At 37.7% G+C, this 15,000-nt stretch overlaps 2 protein-coding genes across 3 annotated transcripts in view; one reads left to right on the forward strand and one right to left on the reverse strand.

Moving 5' to 3' along the window:
- The window catches only part of LOC138018670 (uncharacterized), a 5,787-nt gene extending 2,695 nt beyond the window's left edge, over positions 1–3,092 (reverse strand). The window contains exons 1-2 of the mRNA XM_068865368.1: positions 2,934–3,092; positions 1,344–1,478 (exon numbers count right to left, since the gene is read on the reverse strand). Coding sequence (XP_068721469.1) covers positions 1,344–1,478; positions 2,934–3,047 — 249 coding nt within the window. The 5' untranslated portion in view covers positions 3,048–3,092. The remainder of the gene's footprint in view (positions 1–1,343; positions 1,479–2,933) is intronic.
- A 34-nt stretch (positions 3,093–3,126) lies between these two features.
- Positions 3,127–15,000, forward strand: part of LOC138018664 (AP-1 complex subunit gamma-1-like) — a 32,125-nt gene continuing 20,251 nt past the window's right edge. Inside the window, exons 1-14 of one of the 2 annotated variants that reach the window (XM_068865352.1) lie at positions 3,127–3,234; positions 5,744–5,968; positions 6,354–6,478; positions 6,612–6,668; positions 7,106–7,190; positions 7,420–7,516; positions 7,594–7,670; positions 7,786–7,881; positions 9,158–9,238; positions 9,333–9,431; positions 9,614–9,669; positions 11,211–11,324; positions 13,479–13,619; positions 13,952–14,006. In XM_068865352.1, coding sequence (XP_068721453.1) covers positions 5,768–5,968; positions 6,354–6,478; positions 6,612–6,668; positions 7,106–7,190; positions 7,420–7,516; positions 7,594–7,670; positions 7,786–7,881; positions 9,158–9,238; positions 9,333–9,431; positions 9,614–9,669; positions 11,211–11,324; positions 13,479–13,619; positions 13,952–14,006 — 1,284 coding nt within the window. In that variant the 5' untranslated portion in view covers positions 3,127–3,234; positions 5,744–5,767. Of the gene's footprint in view, positions 3,235–5,743; positions 5,969–6,353; positions 6,479–6,611; positions 6,669–7,105; positions 7,191–7,417; positions 7,517–7,593; positions 7,671–7,785; positions 7,882–9,157; positions 9,239–9,332; positions 9,432–9,613; positions 9,670–11,210; positions 11,325–13,478; positions 13,620–13,951; positions 14,007–15,000 lie in introns of those variants that run through there. The other variant, XM_068865353.1, reaches the window with a different exon arrangement.

Here is a 15,000-nt window from a genome sequence, read left to right on the forward strand (position 1 = left end):
TTAAAAAACATTAAAAATTGCTGAGAGCTTTCGACCATTAGAGCTGAGGTGTTCAACAGGCAAAAAGATGAATGAAATAAAAATTTGGAGAATATATAGTGAGATAAAAATGATACCAAGAAAGTGACATTAGGGAAAAATGGTGATTAAGAATTTTTGTTAAAAAGTATGCGGTATTGTCCTGGAAGTGGGGAAGAGGTCTTGTGCGTCAGGTATGGTAAAGGTGTGCCAAGATTCTAGAAATTGATCGACGCATTGTTGAAGTCAATGACATGGTTGTGCGACAAAGCATGATTGGCAACTTTGGAGCCTTTGGCCGCTGTCTTCACATTTCTAAAATGTTCTTTTTTCCTCGTGGCAAAGGATCTACTGTGCCTTTACCACACCTTTACCACGCCTGACGCAGACAATACCTCTTGCCCACTTCCAGGACAATACTGCATACTTTTTAACAAAAATTCTTAATCACCTTTTTCCCTAATTTCACTTTATTGTTTTCATTTTTATCTCACTATATGTTCTCTGAATTTTTACTTCATTCTTCTTTTTGCCTGTTGAAGACCTCAGCTTTAGTGGTTGAAAGCTTGCAACAATTTTTAATGTTTTTTGCCAGAGAAGGCCCATTCAAGTTTTTTATCATGTTTTTTAATATTTATCGTAAACAGCGTAAACTCTCTCGATAAGCACACTGTGCTCTTAGAGCAAATGTTGAAACAAAGATTGTTTATAAAAAATAAAAAGAATAAAAAAAGAGTATTACGGTATTTTTGAAAGTGGACTATACCTTTCAAGTGAAAGGACATTTTTAGTTTTGAATAGAATGAGAGGAAAAGTAACATCCTCGGGTGTTAGCCAGAGAAAACTCTTTATACATGTAGACCTCTTTCTTAAAGGCCCACCTTCAACCGACAGGCTTTTCGACCGTTTGTTTTTGTTATGGAAATTCGCATTGCTTATCACAGCGATCTGATTGGATAAATTTCAGCTTTGGCTGGATTTTCATGTATGAAAATTGTTCTACGGCACGCAAAGCCTGTCGGTTGAAGGTTGGCCTTAAATGGCAGGCAAATAAAACATTTTTTGTTTTAATGCTAATAAGCCTTTCTAGCCTTGCTATGACAAGCAAATTTTAAAAGAAGTGCACTGTAAGATAAACACAAAAGAATGTAAAGGTGGTCACCTATTATGAAAGTGGTACATAAGTGGCATTCCTGGGAGTAAGATGGTTAAGTGGTACAAGAAATATGGGTTATTGAGCAAGCGTGAGGTCAAGATGGCTGGATATTGGCCAAGTTCTTTTTTTGTGTGTTTATGGACCAGTACATTTTCAGGTCCAATCTCACCTTAACATTTACTGCCTTTTCCACACTTAAGACTTTGGTATCCTTGATCTGGCTTTCGTCGTTAACTAGCTTGTTCTGAATGGTGGTAAATTCCTTGTTAATTTCTTCAATTTGTAGTAAAGTTCTCTCCTTGAGCTGAAAGAAGGAATTACAGGCATAACCAAGCATGTTTGTCAAGTAAACATCATCTACCGTGATTGGGTTGATTGTCCAGGTGAGTGCATGGTTTTCATAGTGGGAGCAGGAGAATAGTAAGAAGAAACAGGAGGATTGTTTGAAAGAACACAGCTCTATTGTGTCTAGAGTAGGCAGTGACAAAAAATTTGTGGAGAATTTCATGTAGCAACCAGCTATTTCTCCAATCTCAGATGCCTAAGGAACACACTTTAGTGTACGCCTAGTAAAGACTGCCTGTACACAATGCAGTTTCAAGACTGATATTAAATTTGTCTGGTTGACAAAAGCTCAATGACCCTAAAAGCAGCCTGTGTTCTTCTGCGCACGCCACGACTTGATCACTGTTCCAGTAAATTGTATTTTTCACAAATCAGAAAGATGCCTGCCTGCCTGCCAAGTACAAAATACAACTGCGACCTGTGTACACCCGCCAACTTTCACGCCTTAGGCGTGAGTCTCATGCCTGCGGGTTGAAAACTTCGATCTCACGCCGGCTCACGCTTGTGGGCCAATTTCTCATGCCTGATTGGAAAATGTGAGTTGTTGCCGTCTTGCTTGACACAATTTCCAAAAATATGTTAACATGTAAGGAACGAAAACCATGTGTAAAATAAGTAAATGACAATACCTTCCTCGCGATCTCTGATTTTTGAAGTTAAAAGCACTGGGAGCGAGTTCGCGTTTATACGTGTTTATACGTCTTCGACAGACTTCGGAAGACTTCGGACTTCTTCGGAAGACTTCGGACTTCTTCGGAAATCTTCGGAAATGATCGTGTCGTCTTCAAAAATCCCAGCACTCCCAGGATAAAAATCTCACGCCTAAATCTCAGAAAAAGTTGGCAGGTATACCTGTGCTACATCCCGGACAAACGACGCGGACCTGAGTGATCCAGCTGCTCGTTGGGAGGAGGATGTTAACTGCATGGCCAAAACGGCTGGAAATCGAGCTGAACACTTACCTAGATGATCAAACTATTGCCGACTCCTCCAAAAATCCCCCCCCACCGTCAGTTGTACCTTCGACCTCACCCCCCCCCCCCCCCCTCCCTCCACCCCCTCCCTCCGTCCTGACAATAGCAGAAATCCTAACCTCATATCATTGTCAGTACCCTCTAAAAATAGACTCTGAACGGTTGCCAGTGCACGGCACCAGCACTGTTCAAATGAACCCAACGTTGCAAAAACTCGTAATCCTCGTATGGGAGGGGAGGGGAGTGGGAATTAAGAACAATGGAATACCTTGCAGAACAGCATATTCGGGTAGATTTCAAGTAAAGATTGACGTAAACTCATTTGCCTGGAAATTTCTTGGCGTCTCATGAAAACCAATTAAAGGATATTTTGAATGAAACTACGTTGAAATATCAAACATTTGAAGTGATAACTTTTCAGGAAGTCAGGAAGAGTATACCTTCTTTTTGGACAGCTTACTGCTATTCGCCTTTTTTATACCAGAAGCGGCTTTTTTAGTCTCTTGTTGAAACTTCTTCTTGGGTTTCGAATGCAGGCTTTTCCCTGGCGCCATGTTGTTTTGTCGGAGTACCGCTAGCCACAAAGTACTACATTCATCCGGGACCTCAGCCTGAGTCCCTCCCAATGCACTTGCGCATTGGTTCTCCCATCTCCGACTGTCTTCGTGGAACGTGGGGACTTGTCGAAAGCTGCAGTTTCCTTCTTCTGAGGGACGAATTTCACCGGAGGTCTTTTATCAGGTACGTGATAGTACAGCGTTATGTTGGGAGAATTTTATGGCTCTTCTGAGAGTCGCTGTTTCGCGGTGGATGCTCTCTTCTCTGAAATTCGGAAGAAGCGCAGTGGCAATGCGACATCTCTTAGTTTCGTTTGCCGGATCTTAGCGTGGAATTGTGCAAGTTTTGATGGATGTAATTCTTTACTTTGTCAATGCTTACAATTTTCGACGTAAACTGCATGCGACCGTTGGCTTAAAAGCTGTATTTTTTAATATTGCAAAGCATAGCATGTAGAACACGGTAATGTTAATTGTGCGTAAGCGAATATTCAGTAGGTGTCCATTTTTGTTAGTGTACTTGTTGTAAACGTACAAAATCGTAAATCGACGATCGCATCAAATAATGCTTCAGAAGCCCCTTTTCGGGGAAAAAAATCGCCGCATTCGCTCTAGCTTCTTCCCTTGAACTGCCTCGAAAATGAATATTTTGTAGTATCAGTTGACTTTGGTAGAAGCCGTTAGCCACCAAACAATAACTTCACAAAAATGTACTTAAATTGTATTAAAATTCTTTAATCGTTTTTCCTTTCTATTACAGTTTAGCTGGTCCAGAAAAAGTTATTTGTTTTTCATGACCATTGTGTGTATGTGCTCAAGAATAACTTTCGTAGTAGTACGAAAATAATTCATCTCCTTGTACACACAAGCTTAAACAATTTTTTTACCACAAAATGATATTTGTAATGTACAGACTAATAAGTCATTCATTTGAAGGTACTCTATATATGCAAGAGAGATAATTAATTGCTTGGGTATAAACTATTATTTACATGGTAAGAATTTAGAATAGTTATAAATCACACAGTGCTGGAAATAATTTTTCTTTATTCACAGGACATATGTCCTTTCAAATCTTCCTTTTGGTCGGACATTTGCCAAATTGGACTGGACATAATTTATTGACTAACAACACCTTGAAAGAGAATCAAGATGTGATAATGAGATGTTCAGTCATCGTGTCGGATCATAATGTGAAATTGACCGGACAAATTCAAAATTTGGTCGGACAATGTCTGATGACTGACTTTTATTTCCAGCACTGATCACACCACCATGGAACAGTTAACTATTTAACGATGAAATGATATATGAGATGGATCATATATGAACTGCGGATATGAAATCAAGTGAAGCTATGATCCTCGCAGTTATGAACACAATTTTTGCAATTGCGTAAAGAAAGCTGAAAAATTCAGGAATTCAATGGGGTTTGAACCCGTGACCTTGTGATACCGGTGCCGCTCTAACCAACTGAGCTATGGAGACCACTGACACGTTGGGAGCTGGTCATTTGTGGGTTCTAATGTTCCCGTAAGGAATGAATCAACGATGAAATGATATATGAGATGGATCATATATGAACTGCGGATATGAAATCAAGTGAAGCTATGATCGTTGGCTACTTTAATGATTGTTGATTAGAACCCACAAATGACCAGCTCCCAACGTCAGTGGCTGCATAGCTCAGTTGGTTAGGGCGTCGCACCGGTAGCGTGAGGTCACTGGTTCAAACCCCGTTGAAGTCCTGAATTTTTTCAGGCTTCTTTACGCAGTTGCAAAAATTGCGTTCATAACTGTGAGGATCATAGCTTCACTTGAGTTAACTATTTGTTTGAGGTTTCGTTTTGCTATTAAAGGGATGATTGGTTTACCTTATTTCTTTTCAACTAAATCTTCATATAGACTTCCTTATAATGACAGCGATTTAATTGCAATTTTTTAGAAGTTCTCTTTGCATTGCAGCGGTTTGAAAAAGTACTGACAGCCGTCTAAAAGCTACTTCACTCAGAGGAGTTGGCTACTTATTTTTCCTAAATTGAAGTAATTTTGTCAAAACTATGTTAACCTAACATTAAGTTACCTAAGTTTGAAACCTTAATTTCAAAAAGACACTTGTTTATTTTAACTGGAATTTTCCTGTTTAATGGTCTGCCATTACCATCTGTATCGAGAGCTGTATCGAGGCGAAAATGATTTCAAAGACTCACTAGTTCAAGAAAGCAGTGCATTTGTACGTATATGCAGCACGGGAGTTTTAGGCTTTCAGATTTGCATACATAATAAACTTGGTTTACATGCTGAAATTTTGAGCTGTTGAGTAAATGACATCGCTTTTCTCCAGATCCAACTCCCAGAGGTCCAGTTGGTCAGTTATGAAAGTGAGTAAATGCGGACCGTGAAATCCAAAACTTGCAAAGTACACAGCCTTTGGATAAAAATCAAAGCTCAAAATTTTGCCAGCCCAGTGTGAAGCAAAAACCCTGTCAAAATCAAAAGAAAAAAAGGAAGTGATGTTTTTGATCATGGTACCACTTTAAGACAGATTGTTTCAAAAAATTAAAATTAAAATTCATTTTTAATTAGCAATGATAACAGTTGGCTATTCTGAGAGACTCAAACAAGCAGGCAACTTTAAACGTTATAGAAACTCCTGCATAGAAATGGTGGTCAATATCAGTTTTTTTCAACAGGAACTCCTGAGCTGAGGCACCATCATGCCTGCTCCTGGGAAACTGAGGGATCTTATACGAACAATCAGAGCAGCCAGGACAGCAGCTGATGAACGATCAGTGATTTCCAAGGAGTGTGCATACATCAGGGATTCATTCAGAGAGGAAGACAATGACTTCAGATGTCGTAATGTTGCCAAGTTACTCTATATTCACATGTTAGGATATCCAGCTCATTTTGGCCAGGTATGATTGTACATATTGGTCAGTGAAAGTGAGAAAATTTATTTAACAGAGACAAGTTTCATCTGCCAAACATAATCAATCAAAGGAAATGAATTTAACTAATGCTGGTTTTTGAGGAGAAGAAAAACACTGACAGAAAAGCCCCTCTAATAAGAGTAGAAAACCATCAAAAGTAGGTCGATCATCAATTTTGTGAAATACAGCTGTACATGTACACGTACAACTGAAGGTTGAGTGCTGAATTACATCTTTACAGGTACAAAGTAATTTAAAATTTACTGTTTAAGTTATGAATTGTGTAAAGTATAATATCATAAGATAAGCGTTAACATTAATGGAAATCATTTAATTGAATTATTCTACATTTGTATCTTGCATTTTGCAGCTGGAGTGTTTAAAACTAATTGCTTCCCCAAAGTTTACTGACAAGAGAATAGGCTATTTAGGAGCTATGCTTCTCCTTGATGAGCGACAAGATGTCCACTTGTTGGTAACAAATTCTCTAAAAAAGTGAGTACAACACCCAAGTTTGTTACTGTATGTTTCTATTTTAAAATGACAAGAGATGGTTAATATTATGGAACTTATGTAGATCTCTATATTACCAAAGTTAATGCTGTCTTTTTTCAACAATTTCTTTCAGTGATTTGAACCATTCAAACCAGTTTGTGATTGGTCTGGCTCTGTGCTCATTAGGAAAGTAAGTATATGATAATTATGTACAACTTGATAATAACAAGGTGCCTTGAGACATTCATACTGTAAGTCCTGGCTTCTACTCCACATCACTAGGCATACAACTCTTATGGCGCGTTCGATTGACCCTATTCCGGAATAAGAATACGTGGAGTGATGATTAAAACGGTATGTTTGGCTCGTTTCGAAGCAGCAAAGATGATAAAAATATGTTTAAAATAGCATTTTAGCAGGTGTTTGACAATTTTAATGTGAATCTCCATAAAAACGAAGGATTTCTAACTTATATTCCATAAATTCCTATTCCGGAATACGGCACCCTTAGTTTTAGAGTAGACATTGTTTTATAAACACTTGTGCCCCTCAGGGTCTTGGTAAAGTGTTAAGATGGATTACTGGAATAAGGCATTTTCTTCTCAACATTATTTTCCTCTTTGATAGCATTTGCTCTCAGGAAATGAGTCGTGATTTAGCTGGAGAAGTGGAAAAGTTGTTGAAGTCAACTAACTCGTACCTAAGAAAAAAGGTGTGTGTTGTTCATTGCCCAACTTTCATGCTCATTTTGTATCATGAATATTAACCCATTGACTCCCAGGGGTTCCCCGTTGCCGAGTAAAAAAGTCTGACCAGTTTAGGCCGGTTTGGATGTCAACGGGTTAAGTCTTTTCTCCCCAGTAAAATGACATTGGATTATACAATGTACGTTACTTAAGGAGAAAGTGGTTAACATAGAAAACGTTTTCTTCACCTTTTAGGCAGCACTTTGTGCAGTAAGAATTGTCAGAAAAGTACCAGAACTTATGGAGGTGTTTGTTCCAACAACAAGGTCTCTTCTCAATGAAAGAAATCACGGTGAGTCCAAGATACATTGGTATTGATTTTTGATAGTTCTTCTACATCATAAGTGTGTATTGCTACTTCCTTATCAGGTGTGTTAGTTTGTGGAGTGTCATTGGTCACTGAAATGTGCCGTGTTAACCCAGAAACACTTGCACACTTTAGAAGGGTAAGGCAATGATTTTGTTAATTTACAAAACATTATAACTATTGATTTGTCCACCAGCCGTAAAATTAAGCCAGATGATACGTAATTAAAGTAACATGATTGTATATTTCTCCAGCATGTTCCAATATTAGTGAAGACTTTAAAGAATCTGGTAATGTCAGGGTATTCTCCAGAACATGATGTCTCAGGAATCAGTGATCCTTTTATTCAAGTAAGGAGCTTGGTTTTGCTTTTTGCTGTGAATTTTTGCAATGACTGTTGATGATGGTAACTTTTCTTTTTGTTATCTGTGGCATTTACATTTAAAAGTGCTACTTGGTTAGAAAATTTCCTTTTTTTCTTTTGATTGTAAACATTATTTTTCTAGATGCATGTACATGTACAATCCCAAGTCTCACGTGAGGAAGAATTCTTTTATGGTAGATTTTCCCACGTAATGGTAAAATCTTACTTCAAAAGTCCTGTCTCACATACATGCAGGGTTTGAGCCAGCTTTATTGCCTCAGGAGACAATAATAAAATTTGTCCATCTGTGGCCCTTGCAACAGGACAAATAGGCAACAGCGGGGGCAGCCCTTGTCGCCCCTCAAAAGGGTTTTTCTTTCTCACCAGCTGAAAAAAGTGACAAAAGATCCTGTTATTTTCGTACCGTAGCGACTTGTGATCATTTAACCATTTCATGGAAATTGCAAGGTTTCAAAGTCAGAAGTTGAGCATCATTTTCTTGCGATTCTTCCTCGTGTGTGAATCCGTTTTCAGTTTTTTCTTCTTCTTGGTCGATGGTTTTACGTCTTTCACTTCCACAATAACTCAAGATTTTCCTTGTTCCAAAGAATAATTTATACAAATGTATCTGATGACAAACAGAGCAGGGCACTTCGGTCCACAAACAAAACGAGCTGTAAACATGTGCATATCAAAAGCCAGGCATGCGTGCAACGCAGTTCCCATTTTACTTCTAAATATGGTAAAAGTGATCCTCACTTGGTTATTCATACATATTTCAAGCAATCGATTTCAAAACAGCAAAATATGTGACAGGTTTGGAATGCTGTTTAAGGATCGAAACGTGAGAGAATAGTGTTTTTTGATAAAGCACTGATAAACGATTTTTATTCAGTTATTTTCGCTATGATAATAATAATATGAAATTGTGAAATGCTAGCCATCCTGGTTTTCTGATCGGTATAAATTTGCATAAGCTTCTTCCATTTAGTTTTGACTTTGGGGGACTTTAGGGGACATTTGTATGGCCCGTCCACCTACCAGTAATTTGAAGGGACAAATCGTCCTGCCAGGGGGAGAATGTCGCAAGTTCACACTCTGGCTCAAACCCTGCATACATGTACTTGCGACAATGAAGCTTAAAGGGTTCCCAGTGTGGTGTTAAGCAAATGCAATTTGCGGAAAAAAAGGAGAAGCAATTTTTAGAATACACCATCTACATGTAGCAACACTCTTATCGACAACTTTGTGAATTGTTAAAGGTTAAAATACTAAGACTCTTGAGGATGCTTGGCAAGGATGAGGAATCAGTTAGTGAACAGATGAATGATGTGTTGGCTCAGGTCAGTGGACTGAAATTGAAATTGGCTCATGTCATTAGCTTTTCTTGTGGTGTGATCAATTGCCTCTGTAATTTTAATTGATTCTCTACCACAGGTTGCAACAAATACAGAAACTAGCAAAAACGTTGGCAATGCTATCCTTTATGAGACAGTTCTCACCATCATGGACACCAAATCCGAGAGTGGACTTAGGGTATGAAAATTTTAGACTTGAAAATACCTAATTAATATTCCTTGCTGTTTATTTTTTTAAAATCGTATCTCTTGAGGAGGCAGACTGTGACCCAGGGGTCAATTAAGTGTGTACATGTGTTTATCTTAAACAGAATTTCCTTTTTACAGTAGCTGACCTCATTTTCTTTATTTCCTTTTTAGGTTTTAGCAATCAATATTTTAGGACGCTTTCTTTTAAACAATGACAAGAATATTAGGTAAAGCAATCACCAAGTGAAAGTCTGTATTATTATTTCTTTGAATCAGATAAATTCCTTAATCCTTGAAACCATGCAACATTAATACTATTATCAAATTATTATCCTATGACCACAACATGAACATCACAAACTATAATAATAATATTCTGCATGTAATTTTAAAGGAAAACCTACCTACTTGTATTGTTCTGGTAAATCAGGTATGCACTCAAGGCTTGAAATCTAAAAGAAAATCCAGTTGAAAGTTTGCTATAAGATACGAAAACTTATTTGAAAATTCACAAATTGTAGTCGCAAAGTGTATGAAATGTACTTGGGGTGAGCATGCTGGATGTGTTGCCAGCCGTTTAACAACACAAAATATGAGCCTGGAAGACATGTTTATAGAGCCTGAAAAATTCAAGTCGCTCCAATGGGATTCGAACCCATGACCTCTATGGTGCAACATTCCTTCTTTACATGTTCAGTTCTAAACAACTTTCTTGGGAGCTACATGTACAGTTAAACATGTAGTCAAGTAAAGTCTGAGCCAACTGAACTTTGCTTGTATTGCGTATCAACCATACATTAATTTTAGACTTTACCCTGACCTACATGTGCCTTTTACATGTATTTAACAATTATTCGTTGAAGGCGAAGTGATTATCGGTGAATATTCACCGAGACGAAGTCGAGGTGAATATTCACCGATAATCACTGAGCCTGAGGCGAATAATTGTTTTAGTATAAATACACAGGTGATCATTTCGAAAAAGAGAAAAAAAAAACATTTCAACGCGAAATCATCTTCACTTACAGTGGCAAAACGACTACTGGCAGCCATTTTGTTCGTCGAGGTGATTATCGGCTGATAATCCGAGATAGCGCGACAATGAGTGCGCGCGGTTTTGTATAATCACCTGTGTATTTATACTAAATACTGTTAACACCTGCAGATAAGCCGCACCTTTTCCCCAAAAATCGTCGCTAGAAATTAGGGGTGAGGCTTATCTGTGGGAACATTTGCAAAAAGGCTGCTTCTGGTGTCCAGTTTTCCATCTTGTGTCTGACCTAATGCCTGGTTACTACAGTGTAAGCTACAAACGTTTTGCTCACATTCTTGTTGTAATGCAAAAATGTAAGGGAAAACTGCATTGAATGAAGAAATTCCTGTCAACAAATACTAGAAAATTAGTCAATCATAATGTTAAAGTTGGTAGAAACAATATTCATTATGGAATTATTAAAGTGCTAAAATTGTGGGTAAGACTTCCGTTTCAATGTTAATAGTAAGTTTACGTTACATGAACAGTGGATGAAGAAGATGTCTGAAGACTTGAGTTTGGATGTCTTTTGATTTCTTTTAAAAACTTTTTACCAAAAGTGGAGCTGCTAATTATAATCCAGGGTGCGGCTTTTCTGCAGGTGTTGTTTATCTGCGGGTGTTTACAGTATATAGTACTGGTGCTCTCCCTTTGTTCTTTGTTAAAACTTGAGAATAAAGGTACATAACTTGCATAGACTTTACTGTGACAATATGTGTTTTGTTTTTGTTGTAGATATGTGGCTTTGAACACACTTTTAAAAACAGTTCAAGCAGACTATAATGCTGTGCAGAGACATCGTACAACGATTTTAGACTGTTTGAAGGATCCAGACATTTCTATTAGAAGGTAATCATTGTTGTGCAGTAGATGTAGTGCAGTGTTTTCTCTTCTATGCCAACTTTCTTAATATTAAGAAAATGTGTCGTATAGATATTTTTAGGAACTCGTTTCGATTTACTCTTCTCAGAATCTGTCAACTTGAAGAGAAAATACATGTAGGACTTGTATTGCAACAAAAAAAAAGCTTTCTGGGATGACAAAATAATCATTAAAGTTTGAAGTGCCGATCTGTAGGTTTGATTTATGATTCATGGATAAGGACAAGCATATCAGATTGGTTGCCTGCTGGATGGGCAGGTTTTCTTGTCCTCTTGTGTGCAGTGGGGTAATGCAGGCGTCACAATCTCAAAGAGATTTTAAAAAAGTAACAAATTTCATTTTTAAATAACTGATGTGCATTGCTTCTTAAAGAACCTTACTCACCCACTTTACAAAATGTTCATTGCATGCCTTTGTTGTTGTTGTTGTTATACGGGAGCCTCTACAGTACTTCCATAATAATTATTTATATGGGCAAGTGTCGTTGTTTTGCACTCGAGAGAAAAATTAGAACAATGTTGTCAGGAAAATAAAAAACACTTCTGAAATCCTTGAGGAGGATTATTAAATGGATTTCGATCAGAAAGACAACAGAATACCTTCATTTGGAGCACTTCTCTATGAAGGGTGGAGCTACGTCTGCAGTAAATTCAAGAGGGAAATACAGTTTCCACGCATGGTACTTAGTTGCAATTGTTTAACTTTTAACTGGACCGTAATTAATAAGCAAGCAACCCACAATTATTTTATACCCATGTGGTTTGTAATGGAAACAACAAGGTGAGAGTAGTTTAATTTGCTGCTGGCGTGGTACTTGGTAACAGGGTTTGTGCTACTCCTTGAAGTCCTTGAAAAGTCCTGGAATTTAATTTTGGACTTCCAGGGTGCTTGAAAAGCCCTTGAAAAAAGGGATTTCGTGGAAAACTGTTTGAAATTTCCTCGAATTTTTGCTTGGGTGAAAATTGTTTTGATTGCATCATGCTAAGTTTAAGAGATAATTATTTCGAAAATTGAGCCCAAATTTGATTATTGGGGAAATGTTAAAACCAGAAATGAAAATGCCAGTGCGTGCACTTACCATTTGCATGATGTGGGAACGGATCAAGGTAGGCTTTTTCAGCAAAGAAAACACTGAAACACGATGTACATGCATGGCAAAAAAATCTTCTTACAAAGACTCTTTGAAGACTCAATTTCTGGTTCTTGAAAACTCGTTGAATACTCCTGGAATTTTATGGACAAAATCCAGCGCGAACCCTGTGGTAAATAAACTTAATGAAAGCAGTTAGCGATAAGCGAGTACAAAGTAAACTTAAGACAGTTTCTTCAGTGTGGTGCGTGCAATACACAGTTAAGTAGCATTAGATGAAGTGCTTTTACTCTATGTTTTTAGAATTTCTTCTTTTTCAAATTTGCCTACATGTAGTCTTCTCTATAGTTTTCAACTTTTCCAGCCCAAGAATAAAAACGTCGCTCACAAGCTTGCTTCCACAAAATGCAGTTTTATTATCAGCAAGAAAATGAAATGAATAACTTGTACAATAGATAAAGGCTTTTTCAAATGTTTGCGGAAGACTTGCCTTGCCTCTTTGTTCAGTGCCGGCAGCCTGAGCAGAAGACACGCAAAACAATAATTATTTGAATAGAATTATCGATCTGACTGTGGATTTGCTGTTCTGGATTCCTTACAATGTAGTCCAAGAAGTTATTTCTTCATTTTCCAGAAATGATAATACATAAATTCTGATTTTTCCAGCTGTTAATCGAGGAATGCCCAATTTCGGTATTCTTCGCTGCCATTCCAAGAGCAGATGGTTCAACAACAATTGTGTTTCCACTCGAGAAACTCGAGGACATGTTGCGAAGGGCAAGTCATACATAAATAATGTTAGAAACTCAAATTTTAATAAACATAGCTTATTTTCCAATGGAAAGCAGAGTTATATAGCCCATTTGATGTCCGATGGAAACAGATTGCTTTACATAGTCATAGAATTCAGAGTTTTGGGGAGGACCCTGAAAATGGCAACTGAAGTAATGTAGGCGTGCAATGTAAGGTGGGTGAGTAAGGTTCTTTAAATATTTATATTCTTTTCATTTGCTCCTTTTGTTTTTCATTAGGCGTGCAATGGAGTTGTCTTTTGCTCTTGTTAACTCAAGTAACATTCGTGGAATGATGAAGGAGCTACTGACTTTTCTTGTCAATACTGATGTCGAGTTCAAATCATATGTCACATCAGAGATCTTTTTAGCTGCAGAAAAGTAAGCTTTGTCCTTTATGTTGTGTTGGGAAAAGTAAATTTTAGGTTCAACCCTGGTCATCAGAAGTAGTGTTTCTTTGCTGAAGTGATTTGTAACTTAACGACCTAGTGACTTGGTTGCATGGTTAAACATTATTCTGTTCAAGTAAGGAATTCATTCTTTCTCTGTTCTACATAACAGCTTATTCCTGGGTTGTCAGGTGTTGTCACCCATTAGAGCAGTTTCCCTCTTGGAGCTGGCTGCCAATGGTAGATGTGCATGGATGTCTCAGACACCCAACTCCCTTTTAGTGAGGCATTTTTTAATGTATGAATATTGTTGTTTTTTTTTAGACATGCTCCAAACAAAAGATGGCACATTGACACTATGATGAAAGTTCTCACTACTGTAAGTGCATTTCCATACATTTGCATTGCATGTTAAAAATGCTGGAATATCTGCCCTGCTTCCAGTAGATTCCCTACCCCTTCCAGAATGATATTGATGAACGTTGTTTTTGAAGTAAACAAGTCAGTCTTGTAATACACAACAAAAAGCATACAGGAGCTTAACAGATGTCTTCTGTTCAGAGAGTATGAAACAGTAAATTACCGTCCCTAAATGCTGGATGCCTCAGTACAGCAACCACAGCAGTAAATACTGGCCATTAAATATGTTTTTAATTCATAAATGTATAATTATGGATTCTTGGCAACTGACCGTTTCCAAAACAAAGTCCCCTATTTTCAGTCATTTTAATTTAACAAAACTAATGTGAAACATGGCATGGATGTTATTATGTACATTTCTGAATAAGCTACATGTATCTGGAGCTGGGACTGGGACTAGCTTTGGAGGCACAGTTGTACCAACAGATTTGTCTGAAAGCAAGTAACTTGGAGATAGGGGACTGTGATTTGAGATCAATTGGCTTAGCTAACATGTAAATCTCGTGAAAATCAATGCTTTTTTTGTTTTCGTTCTGTTTATTTAACCTTCTTGATGGTATTGTGAATAAAAATTCACTTATAGGCAAACAATGAAAAAAATTGTCTAGGTTGTGTTCTATTGGGATCAACTGTTTTTAGTTGGTTGGGTTGGTTGGGTTTTTTCGAGTTCTATTGGGAAGAAACTGTTTTTGGTTGGTTTGGTTGATCAACTTTTTCAACCGGCATCAAGCTAGGTTGAAACAGTTGAAAAAGCATTGGAAGCGACCGCTGTCGTTTACGCGGGTCATTAAAAATGGCTGTGGGCTCCTGCCGTGTTGCTTTCCCTCAACTTGTCAACGGTGAAAAGTCTCAGGTAATAACTATTTCCAGGAAGTACGGCGTTTCAACCGAAAACGGTTGGAAAAGCGTTCTACTGGGAAACCTCAACCGCTTCAATCTAAACAGGCTGTGGT

Source organism: Montipora capricornis, chromosome 10 (assembly GCF_036669925.1).
Source record: "Montipora capricornis isolate CH-2021 chromosome 10, ASM3666992v2, whole genome shotgun sequence".
Lineage (NCBI taxonomy): Eukaryota > Metazoa > Cnidaria > Anthozoa > Scleractinia > Acroporidae > Montipora > Montipora capricornis.